Below are 22,321 nucleotides of genomic sequence, written 5' to 3'. Positions count from 1 at the left end.
CACTAATAGTAATGGTAAGTTTCAAAAAATCCTTACCTGACTTTACTGTCAAGTCATATTCTTCAGATCCAGAAGCTGTAAAAAGTTGAAAAGATAGTGAGATCTGAAAAGAATACACAGAAGCAGAATGTGGAATCATCAGACTTACTGCACAAATCTTCAATTTGCATAAAGAGAAACACTACCAAACTGTTCAACTGTGTAAACATCAAAATCTTCTTCGGCGGAGGATATCTCTTCAGAAGAGTTTGCCATGGGCACTTTCAGCTTTTTGCCATTAACTTGTTGCAAGTTAGATGTGGTTGCATTTTTGATGTAGTGTGCTATATTCTCTGGAGCTGAGAATTTACTCCAATAATAAGCCCGGAGCCCTTCTTCTCCTTCACTGCAACAGCAACAGAAGAGCAATGGGTGTCAGAACTTTCACATGAATGCAACTGAAAACAACTTCATTCACCAGGCAGAATCGACATAGAAACTAGTGACCAAATGCTAGCTGCATATTCTCACCCTCCATGTCCCTGATACTGAGCTTTGCATATCAGTAGCACCTTTTAGGAATTTAGGCACATACTCAAGCTCCCAATATGTGTTCCTTTTGTTTTTCTCTTTATCTTCCACTTTTTCCATCTTCCTTTTTCTTAATCCATTTGAGTTTCTCTCATTGTCACCTCTATTTCTCAGTTGGTCTCTGCATTTTTTTCTCAATCTTTCTAAAAGTATGTTCGCCACGCACTGTCTCAATTTCCCTCTCTCCTTTCGGTATTACTTTCATGCACTTCTTTTCCTCTCACTTCCCATGAAGTCTTAGAAAAACAAACTTGGCACTTCAACCCCTCACCATCACAGAAATGATTATTACTTTTCTCTGGATATGAAGCAGTAAGTGGGCGTGGAGGGGTTTGGCCGGGAGGGGTGGGTAGGAGGCAGAGATGAGAGCCAGAAGGGCAAAGGTTGGGTACAATTAGACAGGAAGGCCAATCTGTACAAAAGACCTGGTGATCCTCTTGCTGTTTTGCTGGAGCCATAACCATAGCCCCAGCAACAAATTTCTGCATTCAAGATTGACTTCAATATATGTCAGTGAAAGGCAATAAGGTAAGGGGCTGGAGCACAGTATGTGCTTAGCCTACTCCAGAAGTCAGGGACTGGGCTGCAAGGGGCAAGGAGGGGAGAGGAGTCCAGGGCTGGGATGGAGTGAAGAGATCAGAGTTGATGCCTGAGATCTTGCACTAACTGGTAGGAAGCAGAGACACCAGAGCCTGGGACAGCCTAGAAGAAAATGCAATCAGGAAGAAATGGGACCACCACACAGTACAGTTCTGGCCTTTGAAATCATGGACTTGTGATAAAATAGGAATATGCCAATGGCTTAATGTCTTACCATCTCCTCTCAAACTAATGGTATTCCCTTATATTGATAAAGCCAGGTAGATTTGCTACAATGCCTAACAGTCATCATTTTGCATTTTATACACAAAAAAACTACTTTATTGATATTTGACTATTTGTTTCATGTAGAATGTATTATATATGCATTAAGAGTGTGGCTGATTAGTTTGTTTTAATACTAGAGTCTAGATTTTCTGCTTTTACAGAAATGGGCTGTATCTTCAGCAGGGCAGATCTCCAGCACATCACAAAGATGAGCCCGATCCTTGCCAATTTTGTGGTCTAGGGTACTATTTGCATAATTCTGGCCTTCTCTGGCTAAGTCTCCTGCAGGATGGATGACAGGCTATAACAGGCTTCAGAAGCCTGCCTCATTATAGCATTGTTCCCAGTCTTGAGTTGCAAGTTCAACAGTTTAACATTTTTGAATTTGGTATCATAGCTGCGATTGCCTAGATATGCTTTGTTTTTAAAATTCAAACCTGGACACCACAATGTACTTTCATCTTTGCAGCACCACTAAAGCACACCGATCAATGTATGGGTGCATTGTACATCACCAGCCACTTCTATCAGGAACTAGGAGGGTCATGGGAACAGATAGGGATCTGGAGAAGGACATTGACATCCATTTTACAGTAACATCTCTGCCCCTCCAACACCACCCTAGTTTGTCCAAAAATCAATGTAGGGTGGATGGAAAAATCTTGATCCAGAAGCAAATGTACAGGTATTGGTAGAGTAGCACAGAACTTGGACCTTGGATCAGTACATCATTATCAAGGGAATTTTATTTTGTTTTAAATCAGGTGTTTTTCTTTGGCCTTCCCGGACCAAAATGAGCATAACGTTAGATATGGCCCAATGGGTCAATTGCCAACTGGTACTATTGGCTCAGGTGATTCCATCATTAATTTGTCTTGTTAAAGTTTGTATTTATGTAGAACACTTGGGATTTATTACTTTGCCATGGTAAACATAGTTTTGTTCTAAGATAAACATGTGAAGTGATGTCTTATCATGCCTCTTATGCACTTCATTTAGAGAGTACAATTTTGTAGGTATACTTTATGGATGGGTGCTGGTTCGTTCATTTAACTAACATATGATTCAGAACTACGCCACCAGCATTGGATCGATTCCCGTTCCGGCTGAGGTAGACTTGGGACCTGCCTCCTTGCCCTGCTCAAGAGCGGAAGGCAATGGCAAACCACCACTGACAAAAAATTACCAAAAAACCAGCTCAGGATGAAGCATCAGCAAACAATGTACCAAGGACCTGCCTTTGGGCAGAGCACTCATGTGACGTGATACTTTATAGGATAGATATTTTTCAGACAAATGCAATGAAATATTTTTAATATGTATGCTGGGCTATACCAAATTATTTCTTAATTTCTAATTTCTGAGGGCCAGATCTCCTGGTCAGGTTTTAAGAAACTCTTTTCTCCAGGCCAGAGACAGAAGCAGAAAAGATGCCAAAGTGGTAACATCCCTGTGTGGGCCTCCCTCTCTCTCCCTAACTATCTTACAAGCTCAAACCCTGTCTGCTGTTTGACTATCGATGTGCCTCAGTCAGATTTTTTTAAAAACTCAACCCATTAGCTTCTGCCTCAGAAGAAAAGATAAATCGTCAACCACCTCAACACCAAAACCAAAAGGACCACCAAGCTACCCTGGATCTGCCCAAGGCATCCACTCATGAGAACCATATAAATTTAACCTTTAATAGATTTTACAAAATATCACTTAATCTATCATCACATTTTATAATCTATTTTTGCATATGTGAACCTGAGTGTGCATGCTTGAAAATTGGAGCATTTTTATTATTTTATTTAGTCTGGATTAAGTATAATAAAAACTATCCTCTTTTTCTTTTAAAGAAAAACTCAAGGAAACCTGTCTGTTTGTGCCTTTTACAATGACAACACGTAAACTGTTAAACACTCACTGAATTGGCAAACATATCCTTTAAGGAAAATCTGTCGAGATCAAATGAGGAATGGGAAACGAGAGGAGCCATTCCATCTCTCCTCACCTGATCGCAACAGTGTATAGATAAATGTTTAGCTGTATAACATAAATTGGTGGTTTTTAACATAAAACACATTTACATTATCAATTAATTATGGATTATACCTTGCTTAAAAATAAATTTGAATTTCAATAAACACAGAACAAAACTGACTCAGAATTATACAAAAGAATTTAAAATACTCCTGTACTCACCTAAATGCAGTGATGACAGATTTCAGATAATATTTTCCCAATATAGATGGTTCATACAGTTCTGAAAACTAACAGTTGAAGAGCGAGTAAGAAAGTATGGAATGAATGAGGGCCATTTCTTTTGATAAGTTTTGTTCAGTTTGCCCTATCATGGATTCAAACCAGTGCATTCAATCTCTGTTAGAGGCAATCAAATGTCCCAGGTAAATATAATTTTATTTAAGTACTGAGTCATGTTCATTTTTAATCCTTCCTCTAATTAAAAGTATGGTTGGTTTTTTTAACCAAGTTTCAGATAAATATATGGACATTCATAAAAAATAGGAGCAATAGGGCATAGGGCCTCCCAAGCCTATTCCACCATTCAATAAGAGAATGGATCATCATCTACCTCAACTCCATTTTGCTGCCCGATCCCCAGATCCCTTGCCTCAATGACTGAGCATCCACCGCCTTCTGGGATAGAAAATTCCAAAGATTCATAACTATCTGAGTGAAGAAATTTCTTCCCACTCACTCTTAAGTGGTCAACTGGTCATATTGAGGCAATGACACCCAGTTCTCGACTCTCCTGTTCAGAAGAAGAGCTTATCAGCATCTACCTTATCAAGCCCTCCAAGAATTTTATACATTTCAAAGGCATAATCTCTCGTTCTTCTAAACTCCAGAGAATATAGGCCTACGCTACTCAATAAAAAAAACTCATTTTACCCCATCCAACCCTACCTTTAAAGTCTACCCAAATGGACAGAGATTCTAGTTAACTTCACAACCAAAGAATGACACTTCTATTTGTGCAGAACTCTCTCAGTATTGCACTGGAGTGTCATTCCAGAAAACAGGGGTAACTTTCCACTGAGATTCTCCCACTTGTTTTCCTTAATGTCAGTAGGTAAGCATTTAAACTTCTGTGGAACTACACTCTCGTGTCTAGATCCAGAAATGGAACTTGAACACATAAAAGTGAACATCTGCAGGGGTTCTTTTGCTTTTCTGCTTTAACATTAGCGGACAAGTCAGGGAAATCTTATAAAAATGCATGAACATGCTTACACCCAAAAATGTTTTATTTACATCTTTATTAATATATGTCTACATTTTGTATTTTCTTCTTAAATGTGCATAACCTTATATTTATCCAAATTAAAATACATCATTGATTAATCTCTTCATATTTTGGATGATTTTCACATCTTTTAAGCCAGTCACAGTGGTGTCCAAAAAAAACCTTGACCTTGTCACAAATTTTATATTCTAATCAATCCCCTGTCCAATTTTGACAAAGTGGGACCCATCTCAGCATCCAGGTCAATATTCAGGACTGGATCTCCAAAGGTCAGGAGTCAAAATTACTTTTGGTGAAGTTCAAAGCAACCACTGCTGGTGTTTTCAGTGGGGTGAAACAGATTTCCACCTCCAAGCCACCAAAAGCTCACTTGCAGAGGCTCTGCCTCCCTGAAACCACACCCGCCCCGTCCCCAAACTTCACACACCTTCAGATTTTATTTCCATGTGGAGAGAAGCTACTCTTCCTTCAAATAGGTCACAATTCTTATGTCCCTAGGTTAGGGTAGTGTAATTCATCACCAAGCACTAACCTTCCACCTCAGTGAGAGGGGAATAGGGGGACAAATGGCAGATGAAATTTAAATCCAGCTATTCTGAACAGTCCTTTGTCGTCCATCATGACCAGAGTTTCACTTAATCACTGGGGAGCATATTTCTCCTTCCTACAGCAGTTACCCAACCTACATGGGGTTGAGGGATGGATAATTCATGGCCATTGGAATCAAAGAACAGCACAGAAGGTAGCCATTTGGCCCGGCGAGAGCGTACTAGTGCTCTGCAAGAGCAATTCAGCCAGTCCCACACCTCCACTCTTTCCCCATTCACATTTTTATCTTCAGGTGCATTTTGTAAGTCACAATTGAATGTGCCCCTACCAACCTCTCAGGCAGTGCAATCCAGATCCTAACCACTGACTGGGCCAAAAAAAAAGGTTCTCTCATGTTGCCTCTCGTTCTTTAGTTAAACACCATAAATCTGTGCCCATTGGTTCTCAACTCCTCTGCCAAAGGAAACAGTTTCTCTCAACCTTGTCTAAACCCCTCATGATTTTGAACACTTTGGTCAAATTTCCTCTCAACCTTCTCTCCTCTAAGGAGAACAATCTGAGTTTCTCGAATCTATTCTTATAACCTCATTCCTAGAAACATTCTCATAAATCTTTTCTGCATTGTCCATAGTCTTCACATTCTTCCTAAGTATGGTGTGCAGAATATGGGACAATATTCCAGTTGAGGCCAAACCAATGTTTTATAAAGGTTCATCATAACCTCCTTGAGTTTGTACTCTATGTATAAAGCCCAGAATCCTGTGTGCCTCATTAATCACTTTTTCAACAAGCCCTGTCACCCAATTTGTGCACATATACCCCAAGTCTCTCTGGTACTGCACCCTCTTTAGAATTGTGTTCCTTGCTTTATAGTGCTTCTCCTCATTCTTGTTATCAACTACATCACTTCACATTTCTCTGTATTAAATTTCATCTGCCATTTGTCCCCCTATTCCGCCAGCCTGTCTACATCCTCTTGAAAGCTATCACTATCCACCACACAGTTCACAATACTTCCAACTTTTGTGTGATTCACAAATTTTGAAATTGTGCCCAATACCTCCAAGCCTAAGTCATATCAATAAAAGCAGTGGTCCTAGTACTAACCCATGGGGAACCCTACTGTATACCTTCCTCCAGTCTGAAAAACAATTTACCACTACCCTATGTTTTCTTTCACTCAGCCAACTTCATATCCATGCTGCCACTGGTATTTTTATTCCATAGGTCTCAATTTTGCTGGCAATATGTGACACTTTATCTAATGTCTTTTGGAAGTCCATATACACCACTTAAACCACATTAGCCTCATCAACCCAAGATTCAACTGACTGGCCTATAGTTGCTGTGTTTATTCTTATACCATTTTTGAACAAGGGTGTAACATTTGCAATTCTCCGGTCATCTGGCACCACCACCAGGTCTAAGGAGGATTGGAAGATTATGGCCAGTGCCTCCACAATTTCTGCCATTAATTCCCTCAGCATTCTTGGATGCATCCATCTGGACCTGATAACTTATCAACTCTAAGCACAGTCAGCCTTTCTAATACCTCCTCTTTATCTGTTTTAGCCCATCCAGTATCTCAACCACCTCCTCCATCACAGCGGCTTCTTCCTTGGTAAAGGTAGATGCAGAGCATTCATTTAATACCTCAGCCATGCCCTCTGCCGACATGCATACATCCCTTTTTGGTCCCTAATGTGTTCCCCCCTCCTCATACTGCACTTTAACTACTTATATCCTATAGAAGACTTTGGGAGCCCACTTTATGTCAGTTGCCAGTCTCTTCTCATACTCTCTCTTTGCTTCTTTTATTTTCCTTTTCACTGTCCCTCCGAACTTTCTATATTCATCCTGGTTCTCACTTTTATCATCAACCTGACATCTGTCACAGGCAATCTTTATCTGTTTCATCTTACTCTCTATCTTTTTCGTCATACAGGGAGCTCTGGCTTTGGTTGTCCTACCTTTCCCCCTTCTAGGAATGTATCTTGACAGTGCCTGAACCATCTCCTCTTTAAAGGTAACCCATTGTTCAGTTACAGTTTTGTCTGTCAATCTTTCATTCCAATTTACCCAGGACAGGTCTATTATCAACCTATTTAAGGCCTTCCTCTAATAATGTATTTTTACTCTAGATTGCTCCTTGTCTTTTTCCATCGCTAATTTAAACCTCATGATAGTATAATCACTGTTCCTTAATTTTTCCCTTCTGACACTTGACCCACTTGAATCACTTGAGCTACCTCATTCCCCAGAACCAGATCCAGCAAAGCTTCCTTCCTCATTGGGTGGAAAACGTACTGATCAAGAAAATTCTCCTGAACATACTTCAGAAACTTTTCTCCCTTTCTGTCCTGTACACTATTCTTATCCCAGTTTATATTAAGATAATCTGTTGTCAATGTTCTGTATTTATTGATCCTCTCTAATTTCACAGCAAATTTGTTCTTCTGTATCTTTCCCATTAGATGGTGGCCCACAGAATACACCCAGTAGTGTAAAGCACCTCCATTGTTTCTTAACTCTAACCAAATAAACTCTGCCCTTGATTGCTCCAGGACATCCTTTCTCTCAAACACTATGATAATCTCCTTAGTCACTAGTGCCACCCCTCCTCCCTTCCTACTTCACTTTCTTTCCTAAACACCTTGAATCCAGGGATATTTAGTAGCTTGATCAGCCTCTTTGTGAGCCAGATTCCCATTATCGCTGCAACATCATATTCCCAAGTGGCTATTTGTGCCTGCAGCTCACCAACCTTATCTACCATGTTCCATGCAATTACATACATGCACTCTAAACCCTTTGGAACCCTATTTCAGAAAGTGGAGACTTTGACCAAACAATGCCAAAACTGTAGGTGTTGGTTCAGCCTTCCACCTGAGCAACTTGAAGGCCAGAGAAGAACTTCATTTCCAGTTCTGTGGCCGACTACTCACCCACGACCCACTGCCAAAATTTTTTGGCATTATTCTTGACCATACACTGACCTACTGGCAATGCCTCCAGGACACTGCAGCCAAGGTCAAGACAAAGGTGTATAGTGTACAGCAACTGGCGGGTGCCAACCGAGAAAGCAGAGCCAACACACTGCGCGCTGCTTTACTCACCCTGGTGTTACGGTCCAGTTAGAGACTGTTCACATTTAAAGAGAAATCCAAACACCTCATTTTAACCAACAGAACTACGTCATGAGGTTTCTTTTTATTTAGCAAAAACACAAGCTTTATTGTTGTATATAATACAAAAACAGCACCATTAACTTAATATTGTTTATAACTACGCATGTTATGCACTCAGTTTTACTTCTTACCTTCCCCCAAGAATTTTCTTATACTTAATGATATCTTAGAGCTATTTACTTCTGTTGGAACCACCCAGAAGTATGCCACAGTCCACTGGAAACTATTTTTTCCTTCTCCTCAGTTCCAGCTATTCTCAGAGGTAAGACATTTATTTACTACCACCTGACTGTGGATACTTCAATCCCTTGTTCTGGATGCTTTTCCTTTTCTTCCAAGCTGCTCTGCTGGTTGCTTTCTTTACCACAAGGCTCTGTGGGGACCACTGTAGGTTCTTCCACTAGTTTGAAGCTAGGCAATTTTTCAGCTTCTGTTCCCTCACAACATTTAACTGAGATTAAGCCTCAACCACATTCCACTCGGTGAATGATGAAGCTAGTATTTTACTCTGCTTACAGTGCAGGTCTATCTGTCATTTACTCTGGCTATCTTCTCTCAGTAAACTGCAAACTTCACACACCAGTTCCAAGCAGCAACTACTATTTGGATGGCTCTGCATAACTTTATATAGCCTCAACCAGTTTCAGTCTGTCCAGCAGTTCTGGTTTCCAAATCTCAGGTTCAGTTTTTATTTCCACAGGGAGGTTCAGATGCCTTTCTATGTTCCTCCTTTCTATTTCCATTTTCAGTTTCTGTTTTCAATTAAATCATGTTTAATTTTCTCCACTGCTGTTTTATAGCTCTAATTCTTCTTTTCTGACCTTTTAAGTGTAATAACCTCCCAGCTTGTTTACGTTGCATTCCCCATTTTCTACAGTTAAAACTTTAATTGTTAAAACTAAACGTTATATACAAAAACACATGAACCATGAACTAGATATTTGCAACACGGGTCTACCCAACAGCACAGTACAGCTGCTCAGCTCACCCTGGCTCAGGTGCTGCCACATAAACATGGCAGATATCCACCTCCAGAAGCCATGAGAATTATTTCTGGGACATTAAGACCAACACAGCTTGAGTTGGTTCCTGTATTAGCACATATTGAACTTCCTGATGGCCACAGGGAAAACATCTTCCTGAAAGAATACCACTGATTGGCAGCTAACGAAGCACACCCATTGACACAAAACCTCAAAAAAGCCATGCACGCAACTGAAATCTTATCAACCCTACTGGAACATACTCCACACTCTACAAACTGATGACAGCCCCACCACCTGACTGACTGCAAACATCACCAACTGCAACCTGATAACTGACCTGAGTGGTGAAGTTCCAGGTTTCAATCTATCACGGAAAATCTGGACAACCCTCAACTGGTCGAGGACAGATCAGGGATGATGGGGCCATTTGCTCCACAAGTGCAACACGAGGAACAGCTCAGATTGTGACTGTGGCCGCCCAAGTCAGACCATCACCCATATACTGAACTTCTGCCCTGAGAGATCCATTCACCCAACCATGCACACTGTGTCAGCTGAAGCCATTGAATGGATTGTTAACCTTGACATCAAACTATAACTGCTTCCCCAACCATACAAATAAAAAAAACCCTCTATACCCAAATTAGACCTCACTGTATTTCACTCAGGCTGATCCCAGCTAAAAACTTACTATCCTGTATTTCTGACTCTAGTGTTATCTGTACAGGGCAACTCCCAATCCTTTATGCACTTGTTTACCCTTCCTAATGCTGCGTCCTGGTTCCTATCCACCTGCTAAGTTAGTTTAAACCCACTTCAACAGCGGGTAGTGCAGGAGTCCCCTGAGTGCACCTTACTCTCTAACCAGTTTTCAGTTCTGAATACTGATGAAAGTGATGGTTCATCTGGGGAGTGCTGCCAGGGCTAAGTCAGTGACACCATGGCTGGCTCAGTTAGGGGAACAGACAGGCATTTGTGCAGTTCCCGATGTGAATGCAGGTTGGTATGTTACCTTCCTTGCGCTAGGCTCAAGGATGTCACCAAATGGCTGCAGGGCACCCTTAGGGGGGAGGGTGAACAGCCAACGGATGTGGTCCACATTGGTAACAATGACACATGGAATTATGATGTTGTGGTGATAACAGAGACCTGACTCAAAGAAGGGCAGAACTGGGTATTAAATATTCCTGGATACAAGATGTTCTGAAAAGGAAAGTAAAAGAGGCCGGGTGGAAGTATTGATTTTTTTAATTCATTCACAGGCTGTGGGCTTCACTGGCTGGGCCAACATTTATTGTCCATCCCTAGTTGCCCTTGAGAAGGTGGTGGTGAGTCATCTTCTTGAACCACTGCAGTCCATGTGGTGTATGTACATCCACAGTGCTGTTAGGAAGGGAGTTCCAGGATTTTGACCCAGTGACAGTGAAGGAATGCCAATATATTTCCAAGTCAGGAAGGTAAGTGAATTTGAGGGGGACTTCCAGGTGGTGGTGATCCCACCTATCTGCCGCCCTTGTCCTTCTAGATGATAATGGTCATGGGTTTGGAAGATGCTGTCTAAGGAGCCTTGGTGAATTCCAGTGGTGCATTTTGAAGATGATACATACTGCTGCTACTGTGCAACGGTGGTGGAGGGAGTGAATGCTTGTGGATGTGGTGCCAATCAAGCGGGCTGCTTTGTCCTGGATTGTATGAAGCTTCTTGAGTGTTGTGGGAGCTGCACTCATCCAGGCAAGTGGGGAGTATTCCATCACACTCCTGACCTGTGCCTTGTAGATGGTGGACAGGCTTTGGGGAGTCAGGAGGTGAGTTACTCATCGCAGGATTCCTAGCCTCTGACCTGCTCTTGTAGCCACAGTATTTATATGGCTCATCCAGTTCAGTTTCTGGTCAATGGTAACTCCCAGGATGTTGATAGTGGGGGATTCAGTGACAGTAATGCCACTGAATGTCAAGGGGCGATGGTTAGATTCTCTCTTGTTGTAAATGGTCATTGCCTGGCACTCGTGTGGCATGAATGTTACTTGTCACTTGTCAGCCCAAGCCTGGATATTGTCCAGGTCTTGCTGCATTTAGACATGGACTGCTTCAATATTTGAGGAGTCACGAATGGTACTGAACATTGTGCAATCATCAGCAAATATCCCCACTTTTGACTTTATGATGGAAGGAAGGTCATTGATGGAGCAGCTGAAGATGGTTGGACCTAGGACACCACCCTGAGGAACTCCTGCAGTGATATCGTGGAGCTGAGATGACTGGCCTCCAACAACCACAACCATCTTCCTTTGTGCTAGGTATGACTCCAAACAGTGGAGAGTTTTGCCCCCCAATTCCCATTGACTCCAGTTTTGCTAGGGCGCCTTGATACCACACTCGGTCAAATGCTGCCTTGATGTCAAGGGCAGTCACTCTCACCTCGGGAAATCAGCTCTTTTGTCCATGTTTGAACCAAAGCCGTAATGAGGCCAGGAGCTGAGTGGTCCTGGCGGAACCGAAACTGGGCGTCAGTGAGCAGGTTATTGCTAAACATGTGCCACTTGATAGCACTGTTGATGACCCCTTCCATTACTTTAATGATGATTGAGAGTAGACTGATGGGGCAGTAATAGGCAGGGTTGGATTTGTCCTGCTTTTTGTGTACAGGACATACCTGGACAATTTTTCACATAGCTGGGTAGATGTCAGTGTTGTAGCTGTACTGGAACAGCTTGGCTCGGGGCGTGGCAAGTTCTGGAGCACAAGTCTTTAATACTATTGCCGGAATATTGTCAGGGCCCATAGCCTTTGCAGTATCCAGTGTCTTCAGCTGTTTCTGAAATCACATGGGGTGAATCCAATTGGCTGAAGACTGGCATCTGTGATGTTGGGAACCTCCGGAGGATACCAAAATGAATCACCCACACAGCACGTCTGGCTGAGGATTGTAGCAAATGCTTCAGCCTTATCTTTTGCACTGATGTGCTGGGCTCCCCCATCATTGACGATGGGGTTATTTGTGGAGCCTCCTCCTACAGTGAGTTGTTTAATTGTCCACCACCATTCACGACTGGATGTGGCAGGACTGCAGAGCTTAGATCTGATCCATTGGTTGTGGGATCGTTTAACCCTGTCTATCACTTGCTGCTTATGCTGTTTGGCACGCAAGTAGTCCTGTGTTATAGCTTCACCAGGTTGACACCTCATTTTTAGGGATGCCTGGTGCTGCTCCTGGCATGCCCTCCTGCACTCTTCATTGAACTAGGGTTGATCCCCTGGCTTGATGGTAATGGTAGATTAGGGGATATGCCAGGCCATGAGGTTACAGATTGTGTTCGAGTACAATTCTGCTGCTGCTGATGGCCCATGGGTACCTCATGGGTGCTCAGTCATGAGTTGCTTGATCTGTTCGAGATCTATCCCACTTAGCACGGTGGTAGTGCCACACAACACGATGGAGGGTATCCTTAATGTGAAGACGGGACTTCGTCTCCACAACAACTCTGTGGTGGTCACTCCTACCGATACTGTCATGGACAGATGCACCTGTGGCAGGATGAGGTCATGTATGTTTTTCTTTCTTGTTGGTTCCCTCACCATCTGCCGCAGACCCAGTCTCGCAGCTATGTCCTTTAGGACTCGGCCAGCTCGGTCAGTAGTGGTGCTACCAAGCCACTCTTGGTGATGGACATTGAAGTCCCCCAAGCAGAGTACATTCTGCACCCGTGCCACCCTCAGTGCTTCCCCCAAGTGGTGTTCAACACAGAGGACCACTGATTCATCAGCTGAGGGAGGGCGATATGTGGTATTCAGCAGGAGGTTTCCTTACTCATGAGACTCCAAGGGGTCCGGAGTCGATGTTGAGGACTCTAGTGCAACTCCTTCCCGACTGTATACCATTGTGCCACCACCTCCGCTGGGCCTATCTGCTGGTGCAACAGGACATACCCAGGGATGGTGATGGTGGCGTCTGGGACATCATTATCTCTCAGGTATGATTCCGTGAGGATGACTATGTCAGGCTGTTGCTTGACTAATCTGTGAGACAGCTCTCCCAATTTTGGCACTAGCCCCCCACCCCCCAAATGTAAGTAAGGAGGACTTTGCAGGGTCAACAGGGCTGAGTTTGCCAATTGTCGTTTCCAGTACCTAGGTTGATGCCAGGTGGTCTGTCCGGTTTCATTCCTTTTTTGCGGCTCTGTAGTGGTTTAATACAACTGCCATTCAGAGGGCAGTTAAGAGGCAACCACAATTGCTGTGGGTCTGGGGTCACATGTAGGCCAGGCAAGAATGGCAGGTTTCCTTCTCTAAGCAGCATTCGTGAACCAGATAGGTTTTCATAACAATGGACAATGGTTTCATGGCCATCATTAAACTTTTAATTCAAGATTTTTATTGAATTCGAATGCTAGTCCCCAGACCATTACCCTAGGTCTCTGGATTATTAGTCAAGCAACAATACCACTACGTCATCGCCACCCCAGTAAAGAGGAGAACATTGCACTGCTGGAGAGAGGATGTCCCAGAGGGGTCAGAAACAGAATCTATTTGGCTAGAGCTAAGGAACAAAAAAAGGTGCAATCACATTGCTCAACGTAGTCTATAAGACAGCAACTAGTGGGAAAGATGTAGCAGAATAAATTTGCAAGGAAATTACAGATAAATGAAAGAATTATAGAATTGTAGGGGACTTTAGTTATCTGGATATAGACAGAGATAGTAGTGGTGTCAAGGGCAGAGAGAGGAAAGAGATCCTAGAGAGTGTGTTCAAAAGAATTTTCTATCGCAGTATGTTCCAGTTCAATGAGAAAGGAGGCATTGCTACTCCTGGTTCTTGGGAATGAGCTCGGCCAAGTGGATCGAGTGTCAGTAGGGGAACATTTAAGGGACATTGATCGTTGTAACATTGGGCTTAGGTTGCCTACTGAAAAGGACAGCAAGCAATCCAAAGTAAGAATAATTAACTGGGAGAAAGCCAACTTCAATGGGCTAAGATTGAATCTGAGACAGATAAATTGGAATTAAAAATTAGCAGGCAAAACTGTGACTGAACAATGGGCTGCCCTTAAAGCAGAGATAGTTCAAGTTCAGTCAAGATATATTCCCATGAAGGGGAAAGGTAAGGCAAACAAATCCAGAGCTCACTGGGTGATGAAAGAGATAAAGATTAAGATGAGGAAGAAAAAGTGTGCTTATGATGGATGTCAGGTAAATAATCCAATTGAGAGCCAGGCTGAACATAGAAGATTCAGAGGGGAATTGAAAAAGCAAATAAGAGAAGCAGAGAGAGTGCGAGAAGAGACTGGCAACTAACATAAAAGGGAATCCAAAGTCTTCCATTGGCATTTAAATAGTAAAAAGGATGGTAAGAGGAGGAGTGAGGCTGATTAGGGACTAAAAAGTGGATAAAGTGGATTTACGCATTAAGGTGGAGGGCATGGCTGAGGTACTAAATGAATACTTTGCCTCTGTCTTTACCAAGGAAGAAGATGCTGCCCACATTATGGTGAAAGAGGGAGGAATTCAGACACTTGAAGGGTTTAAAATTGATAAGGAGGAGGTATTAGATAGGCTGTCTGTACTTCAAGTTGATACGACACCAGGACCAGATGAGATGCATCTAAAAATGAAGGAAGTGAGAGCCGAAATTGTGAAAAAATGGCTACAATTTCCTATCTTTTTTAGACTCAGAGTGGTGCCAGAGAAATGGAGAACTGCAAACGTTGCACCCTTCTTCAAAGAAGGGTGTAAAGATTAGTCCAGCAACTACATGCCTGTCAGTTTAACCTCAGTGGTGGGAAAGCTTTTAGAAATTATAATTCAGGGCAAAATTAAAATGCCAGTTAAATTAGGAAAGCCAGCATGGATTTCTTATGGGCAAGTCATATTTAACTAATTTGTTTAAGTTTTTGATGAGCTAACAGAGATGGTTGATGAGGGTAATGCTGTTGATGTGCTGTACATAGAGTTCCAAAAGGCATTTGATAAAGTTCCGCACAACAAACTTGTGAGCAAAGTTAGAGCTCATGGAATAAAAGGGACACTAGCAACATGGATATGAAATTGGCTGAGTGATAGGAAACAAAAGAGTAGTGGTGAACGGTTGCTTGCGGACTGGAGGAAGGTTTATAGTGGAGTTCCCCAAGGATTGATGTTAGGACCCTGGTTCTTCCTGATATATCTGAATGACCTACAAGGCACAATTTCAAAATTCATAGGTGATAAGAAACTTGGAAGCATTCTGAGCTGTGAAGAGGATGGTGTAGAACTTCAAAAGGACGTAGACAGGCTGGTGGAATTGGGTGGACAAGTGGCAGATGAAATTTAATGCAGTGAAGTGTGAAGTGATTTATTTTGGCAGGAAGAACGATGAGAGACAATTGAAAATTAAAAGACACAATTTTTAAAAAGTGGGGTAGAGGGACATGGGTGTTTATGTGTATAAGTCATAGAAGCTGGCAGGACAGGTTGAGAGCACAGTTTATAATGTAAATGGCATACTGGGTTATATCAGTAGGGGTATAAGAGTACAAAAGTAAGGAAGTTATGTTAAACCTGTATAAAACAGTGGTTCAGCCTCATCTGGAATATTGTGTCTACACCACAAATAAAGTATTAACATTTCTTTTTCAAATTTAAAAACCAAGATGTAGATTCACAGAACAGCACTCCAACAAAGTAGAAAAATAAAATGAAAGACAAGGTAAATTGGGAAATGGAAATTAGGTATTATGAAGTCTGGGTTTCAAAAGCATGTTATTTTATATTCTTTCACAGGATATGGGTGTTGCTGGCAAGGCCACCATTTTTTGCCCATTCCTAATTGCCCTTGAGAGCATGGCAGTGAGCCGCCTTCTTGAACCTGTGGACTGCAGAGCTTTGATCTGATTCATTGGTTGTGGGATTGCTTAGCTCTGTTGCAAGCTGCTTCCGCTGTCTGGCATGCAAGTAGTCTTGTGTTGCAGCTTCACAGTTGTAGGAAGGAAGGGCTAAAGGTACCATAGCCTTAACCAAACTGAGGGTGGTTCCCAAAATGCTCTTTTGTAATATCCAAATCTCTCCAGCACAAATAAAGTTATAGGGTAGCAAAAAATAAAACAAAAAAAAACCCACAATGCAGAAATGAATAAATGACTGCACTGTGGGACTGCACTGGAAACTGTGTCTCCAATAATAACCACATACTTTCCTCCCCTTGCATATGTTTGGGCACAGCCATTGATCAGGCTTTGCGAGCACATTACACTTCTGATAGCCATTACAGAGACGTGGCTGCAGGGTGACCAAGGCTAGTGTTGGGTCTGTATGACATGAAAAGAAATCCAAAACTTTATTTTTTTGCCAAGTTTAAAAAATGCATTTTCTGCCAAACCAAAAAAGATGACTGCTACAAGCCACATGGCCACAGAACTGGCCCTTTGTTCTGAGAGCTACCACCAGGAATTACAAGAACAAAATAATTCCTCCCTCAGCCTGGGAAATCTCACACCTCGTTATACAAACCCCTTGTAATCAATGAAAGCAGAGAAAGTGCAGACAAACTGGCTCCTTAACCTGAACTATCATAATAGAGAGAGATCGAAATTCATTATACTGGAAGAGATGCTAGTAACCACCTCATCTCTCTTCTAAGAAGGAACAATGGAATTCTGGCCAAAAGCACAGAAACTGATTGATAAGCTGCAATTAACCATTAATAGGCCATGTCACATGACCCAAGCCTCTGGCCTTTAGGACAGTTTTAGCATTACATCTTTGGGCCTCACAGTCTGCTGTTTAACATCCAACCAGGAAACCACCAAGAAGCAGAACCCCAGGCAGAACAGCTGGCTGCTCCTCAAAGTCTGTCTCTGCTGGAAGATTTCCTACCATCACCTGCAGAACCAACCCAGTCTCTGTGTACCTACTTCATTTGCAATATCAGCACCAACTGTAATGCGAACGCTACAATTCCGGTCTTCAGCCAGCTGAATTTGAGCACCTACATGAAAGAATCCCTCCTGGGACTCTGGCTCTGGTCTCCGGAAATCACATGAGCTAATAACAGAGTATTAGTTCTATGGTTCTTGCACTGTTACTATCCATGGTTGTAAAACTCTTTTTTCTATCCTCCAATTTACTGTATGCGTGTGTGTGTGTATACTAGAGTTGGAAGTTGAAGCGGGAGTGGAAATTAAGGATCTCATTAGAACAGTAACAAGAAATGACCTTAGGTCAAATCAGCAAGATGTAGAATCAGTTTGGATAAAGATAAGAAATATGAAAGGTAAGAGATCACTTGTGGAAGTAGTTTATGGGCCCCCTAATGGTAGTTACACTGTAGGACAGAGTATACAGGAAGGTATAAATGGGGCATGTAAGAAAGGTACCGCAATAATCATGTGTGACTTTAATCTACATGTAGATTCGGCGAATCAGATTGGCAAAGGTAGCCTGGAAAATGAGTTCATAGAATGTATTTCTTAGAGCATGTCTTAGAGCAGTAAATTCTAGAGCCAACTAGGAAGCAGGCTATTCCAGACCTGGTAATGAGCAATGAGACAGGATTAATCAATAACCTGATGGTAAAGGAGCCTCTAGGTGACAGCAATCATGACATGATAGAATTTCGCTTTCAGCTTGAACAGTGTGTTTAAGGTTTTAAAATACAAATTCAGTTTTAAACCTGAATAAAAGCATGAAGGCAGCTAAAGTGAACTGGGAAGCTAGGTTAAAAGGTAGGACAGAAGAGATGCTGTGGCAGACTTTTAGGGAGTTTTAAAAAATTCTTTCACAGGGCGTGAGTATCGCTGGTTAGGCCAGCATTTATTGCCCATCTCTAATTGCACTTTAGAAGGTGGCAGTGAGCTGCCTTCTTGAACCGCTGCAGTCCATATGGTGTAGGTACACCCACAGTGCTATTAGGGAGGATTTCCAGGATCTTGACCCAGTAACAGTGAAGGAATGGTGATATATATTTAATAACTCTCAGCAAAGATTTACCCCAGCGGGAAAGTTGCTTTGAGAAGAATGCATCACCATGGCTAAATAAGGAAGTTAGGGATTGTATCAAATTGAAAGAAACAGTGTACAAACCTGCAAAGATTAGTGGTAGATAAGAAGATTGGTCAGATTTTTAGAAACAGCAAAGAATATCTAAAAAATTAATGAAGAGGGAGAAAGGAGACCATGAGAGAAAGCTAGCTAGAAATATAAAAAGGCAGTAAATATTTCTACAAGTGTTTAAATGGGAAAAGAGTAACTAAAGCTAGTGTTGGTTCTCTACAGGGTGAGCCTGGGGAATTAATAATGGAAAACATGGAAGTGGCAGAGGCGTTGAACAGGGATCTTCTGTCTGTCTTCACTGTAGAAGATTTAAAAAACTTCCTAAAGATACTTGAAAATCATGAGGTGAGAGGGAAGAAGGAAGGTAAAACAATCACCATGTTATGGCACAGCAAATGGTAAATGCTGAGCTGCTCAAATTCTAGAGGAAAACTTGAAACAGCTGTCACAACTGTTTTGCAATTGCTATTTTTATTTCGAGATGCGTGCCTTGAATTCAGTAGTAGTAAGACCACCGAGTCTTAGAGGTTTTTTATAAAACTAAATTAAACATTTATTAATATAAGGAAAGATTTTAAGCACATACATAGGTCTATAAATTACTACTATAATAATTCCTAACTCCCCTAATTAATCTGACTCCCAGTTATACCTCTATTAAGGCAACAGTAAAAACAAAGAAATTTCCACAGACCCAGGCAAAGCACACAATACCCTGGACAGTGATATTCACAGTGAGTTTTCTTAGCTTTGGCTCTTGTAGACAGCAACTTGATATCCTGAGGCTGGAAGCTTTTCACAGTTGTTAGATCTTAGTATGCCTTCTGCTTACACATAACCTCAGCTCCTTTATACATGTTTCTCCCTTTTTAATGTAAATCCTATTATTCCAATATGTCTTTGCAACTTTGCTTTTTCCATAATATAAATCTTTCATAGTATTCATATTATCATTAATCTTTAGGAAATATAAACACACTGTTTGGCTTAGCCTCTATTGGCTAGGTGTAACACCTTACCATCTCTTTGAAATTCATGACTCTGGTTTATCTAAAAATGCAAATGTTCTTCACACCTCACATTCTAAAACTTCAGTCATGTTTACGTATTTAGCACTCTAAACCTAGCTTCTCTTTTGATAACTTAAAAGCTCCAAACTAGCTGTCTGCAATTCAATTAAAATCCACACACACAGAAACTATCCAAACCCCACTATTTACCTACCTTTACAATAAATCACAATAACATTATGAAATTCTTATATTTTCATGACAACCAACACCAGGGAAAAGATGCTGACAAGTCCCAGGACCCAATGGCCAACATCCTAGGGCCTTCAAAATGGTTCCAGGTGGTAGAAAGAGGTAGTAGATGCATTGGTTATAACCTTCCAAAATTTCCCACATTCTGGAAGGGTCCCAGTGGATTTGAAATTACCATTTTTCTTAATTTGTTCATGGGATGGGGGCATCACTGGCTAGGCCAGCATTTATTGCCCATCCCTAACTGCCACATGGCTTGCTAGGTTATTTCAGAGTCAACTGGCAGATTTCCTTCCCTAAAGGGCGTTAGTGAACTAGATGGGTTTTTACAACAATCATGGTTATCATTAGACTTTAATTCTAGATTTTTTATTGAATTCAAATTTCACCATCTGCTGTGGTGGGATTTGAACCCGTGTCCCCGGAGCATTACCCTTGGTCTCTGTTATCACTATGCCACTGCCTCCTCCACCTTTGTTCAAGAAAGGAGGGAGACATAAAGCAGGAAGATATAGACCAGTTAACCTAACATGTGCCATAGGAAAATTGCTAGAATCTATTATCAAGGAAGTTATAGCAGGATATTTAGAAAATGATATTGGGATCAGGCAAAGTCAACATGGTGTTGTGAAGGGAAACTAATTTATTAGAGTTCCTTGAGGAAGTAACGAGCAAGGTGGATAAAGGAGAACCTGTAGATGTAGTGTACTTGGATTTCCAAAAGCACTTGATAAGGTGCCACATCAAAGGTTACTACATAAGATAAGAACACATGATGTGGAGAGTAACATGCCATGGATAAAGGATTGGTTAGCTAACAGGAAGCGGAGAATGGGGAATAAATGGGTATTTTTTGGGTTGGCAAGCTGTAACTAGCAGAGTGCCACAGGGATCAGTACTGGGGACTCAACTATTTACAAGCAATAGCCAAGCTGAGAATCCTGGAATGCTAAATCACAGAAATGAGTGTTGGATGATCAGTGAAGCAATACAGAGCAGAATTGAGGCTGCAGAGTTGTGGTTTTTGAAGTGAATAAAGAAGATATCTTGGAACGGTCATACTACCAGTGAAGAGGTGCTAGTAAAATTTGAGACCAAAAGAACTCTGCTGCCCAAGATCAGGAAGAGATAGTAGGAATTTCTTGGGTCTATAATAAAAACTTATGGTTTAGAAAGGCTAATGCTGATGAAAAGATTGATGGTGAAAGAAATCGAGATAAACAATGAATGATCTTTTTAAACAGCATTGCAAACAGGACAAATGTACCACCAACAAAGATGATCCACACCTCTAGAGCAAGATTAACATGGAAGTCCATGGTCGCCAATGCCCTCTTAGGGCATTGTACCTGAAGAGAGAGAGAGAGAGCTCAATGACTTGGATGAAGGGACCAAATGTATGGTCGCTAAATTTGCCGTTGACACCAAGACAGGTAGTTAAGTAAGTTGTCAAGAGGAGGAAAAGAACCATAACAGGATTCAGATAGGTTAAGTGAGTGGATAAAAATTTGGCAAATAGAATATAATGTGGGAAAATGTGAACTTGCCCCCTTTGGCAGGAAGAATAGAAAAGCAATATACTACTTAAATAGAGAGAGACTGCAGAACTTGGTGGCACAGAAGGGTCTGAGTGTCCTGGTACATGAATCACAAAAAGTTAGTATGCAGGTACAGCAAGTAATTAGGAAGGCAAATGGAATGTTGGCATTTATGGCAAGGGGATTGGCATATAACAGTAGGGAAGTTTTACTGCAGCTTTACAGGGCCTTAGTGAGACCACGTTGGGAGTACTGAGTACAGTTTTGGTCCCCTTATTAGAAAAAGGGTAGAATTGCATTAGAAGTAGTTCAGAGAAGGTTCACGTGACTCATTCCTGGGATGAAGGACTTATCTTATGAAGAAAGGTTGAACAGGTTGAATCGGTATCCAGTGGAGTTTAGAAGAGTGAGGGGTGATCTCATTGAAACATATACGATCCTCAGGGAGCTTGATAGAATGGATACCAAGGGGATGTTTCCTCTTGTGGGGGGAGACTAGAACTAGGGAACACAGGTTAAGAATAAGAGGTCTCCCTTTTAAGACGGAGATGAGAAGAATGTTTTTCTCTCAGAGTCGCTAGTCTGTGCAATTTTCTTCCGCAGAAAGCAGTGAAGACTGAGCCATTGAATTTATTTAAGGGTGAGTTAGATAGATTTTTGATAGACAAGGGAGTCGGGTTTACTGAGGCAGACAGGAAGGCAGAGTTGAGACCACAACCAGATCAGCCATGATCCTGTCAAATGGCAGAGCAGGCTCAAAGGGCCAAATGGTCTACTCCTGCTCCTAAGTCCTATGTTCCTGTGTTACACTTTGACATACTTAGATGGCAAAATGCAACTATCAAATTCACGTTAAAGCATTTTCAAACTATATTCAAATCTCTATAGTGGCCAATCTGTATACAATAATACTATTTCTCACAGTTACTGAATCTGTGACTGACAACTCTTATAATGTTTATCACAGAATTGTTTCAGCACAGAAGGAGGTCATTTAGCCCATTGTGTCTGCGCCGGCTCTCCTTGGGGGCAATTTACCTAGTACTACACTCTCACCTTTTCCCCGTAGCCTTGCACGTTTTTA

At 41.7% G+C, this 22,321-nt stretch overlaps 1 protein-coding gene across 1 annotated transcript in view; it reads right to left on the bottom strand.

The window, feature by feature from the left end:
• The window catches only part of LOC144691682 (suppressor of tumorigenicity 14 protein homolog), a 79,140-nt gene that overhangs the window by 53,905 nt on the left and 2,914 nt on the right, over positions 1-22,321 (bottom strand). The window contains exons 5-7 of the mRNA XM_078560013.1: positions 3,625-3,692; positions 186-385; positions 37-75 (exon numbers count right to left, since the gene is read on the bottom strand). Coding sequence (XP_078416139.1) covers positions 37-75; positions 186-385; positions 3,625-3,692 — 307 coding nt within the window. The remainder of the gene's footprint in view (positions 1-36; positions 76-185; positions 386-3,624; positions 3,693-22,321) is intronic.

This window comes from Cetorhinus maximus, chromosome 16 (assembly GCF_964194155.1).
Source record: "Cetorhinus maximus chromosome 16, sCetMax3.hap1.1, whole genome shotgun sequence".
Classification (NCBI taxonomy): Eukaryota; Metazoa; Chordata; class Chondrichthyes; order Lamniformes; family Cetorhinidae; genus Cetorhinus; species Cetorhinus maximus.
This window is presented reverse-complemented; position numbering and strand designations above follow the sequence as displayed.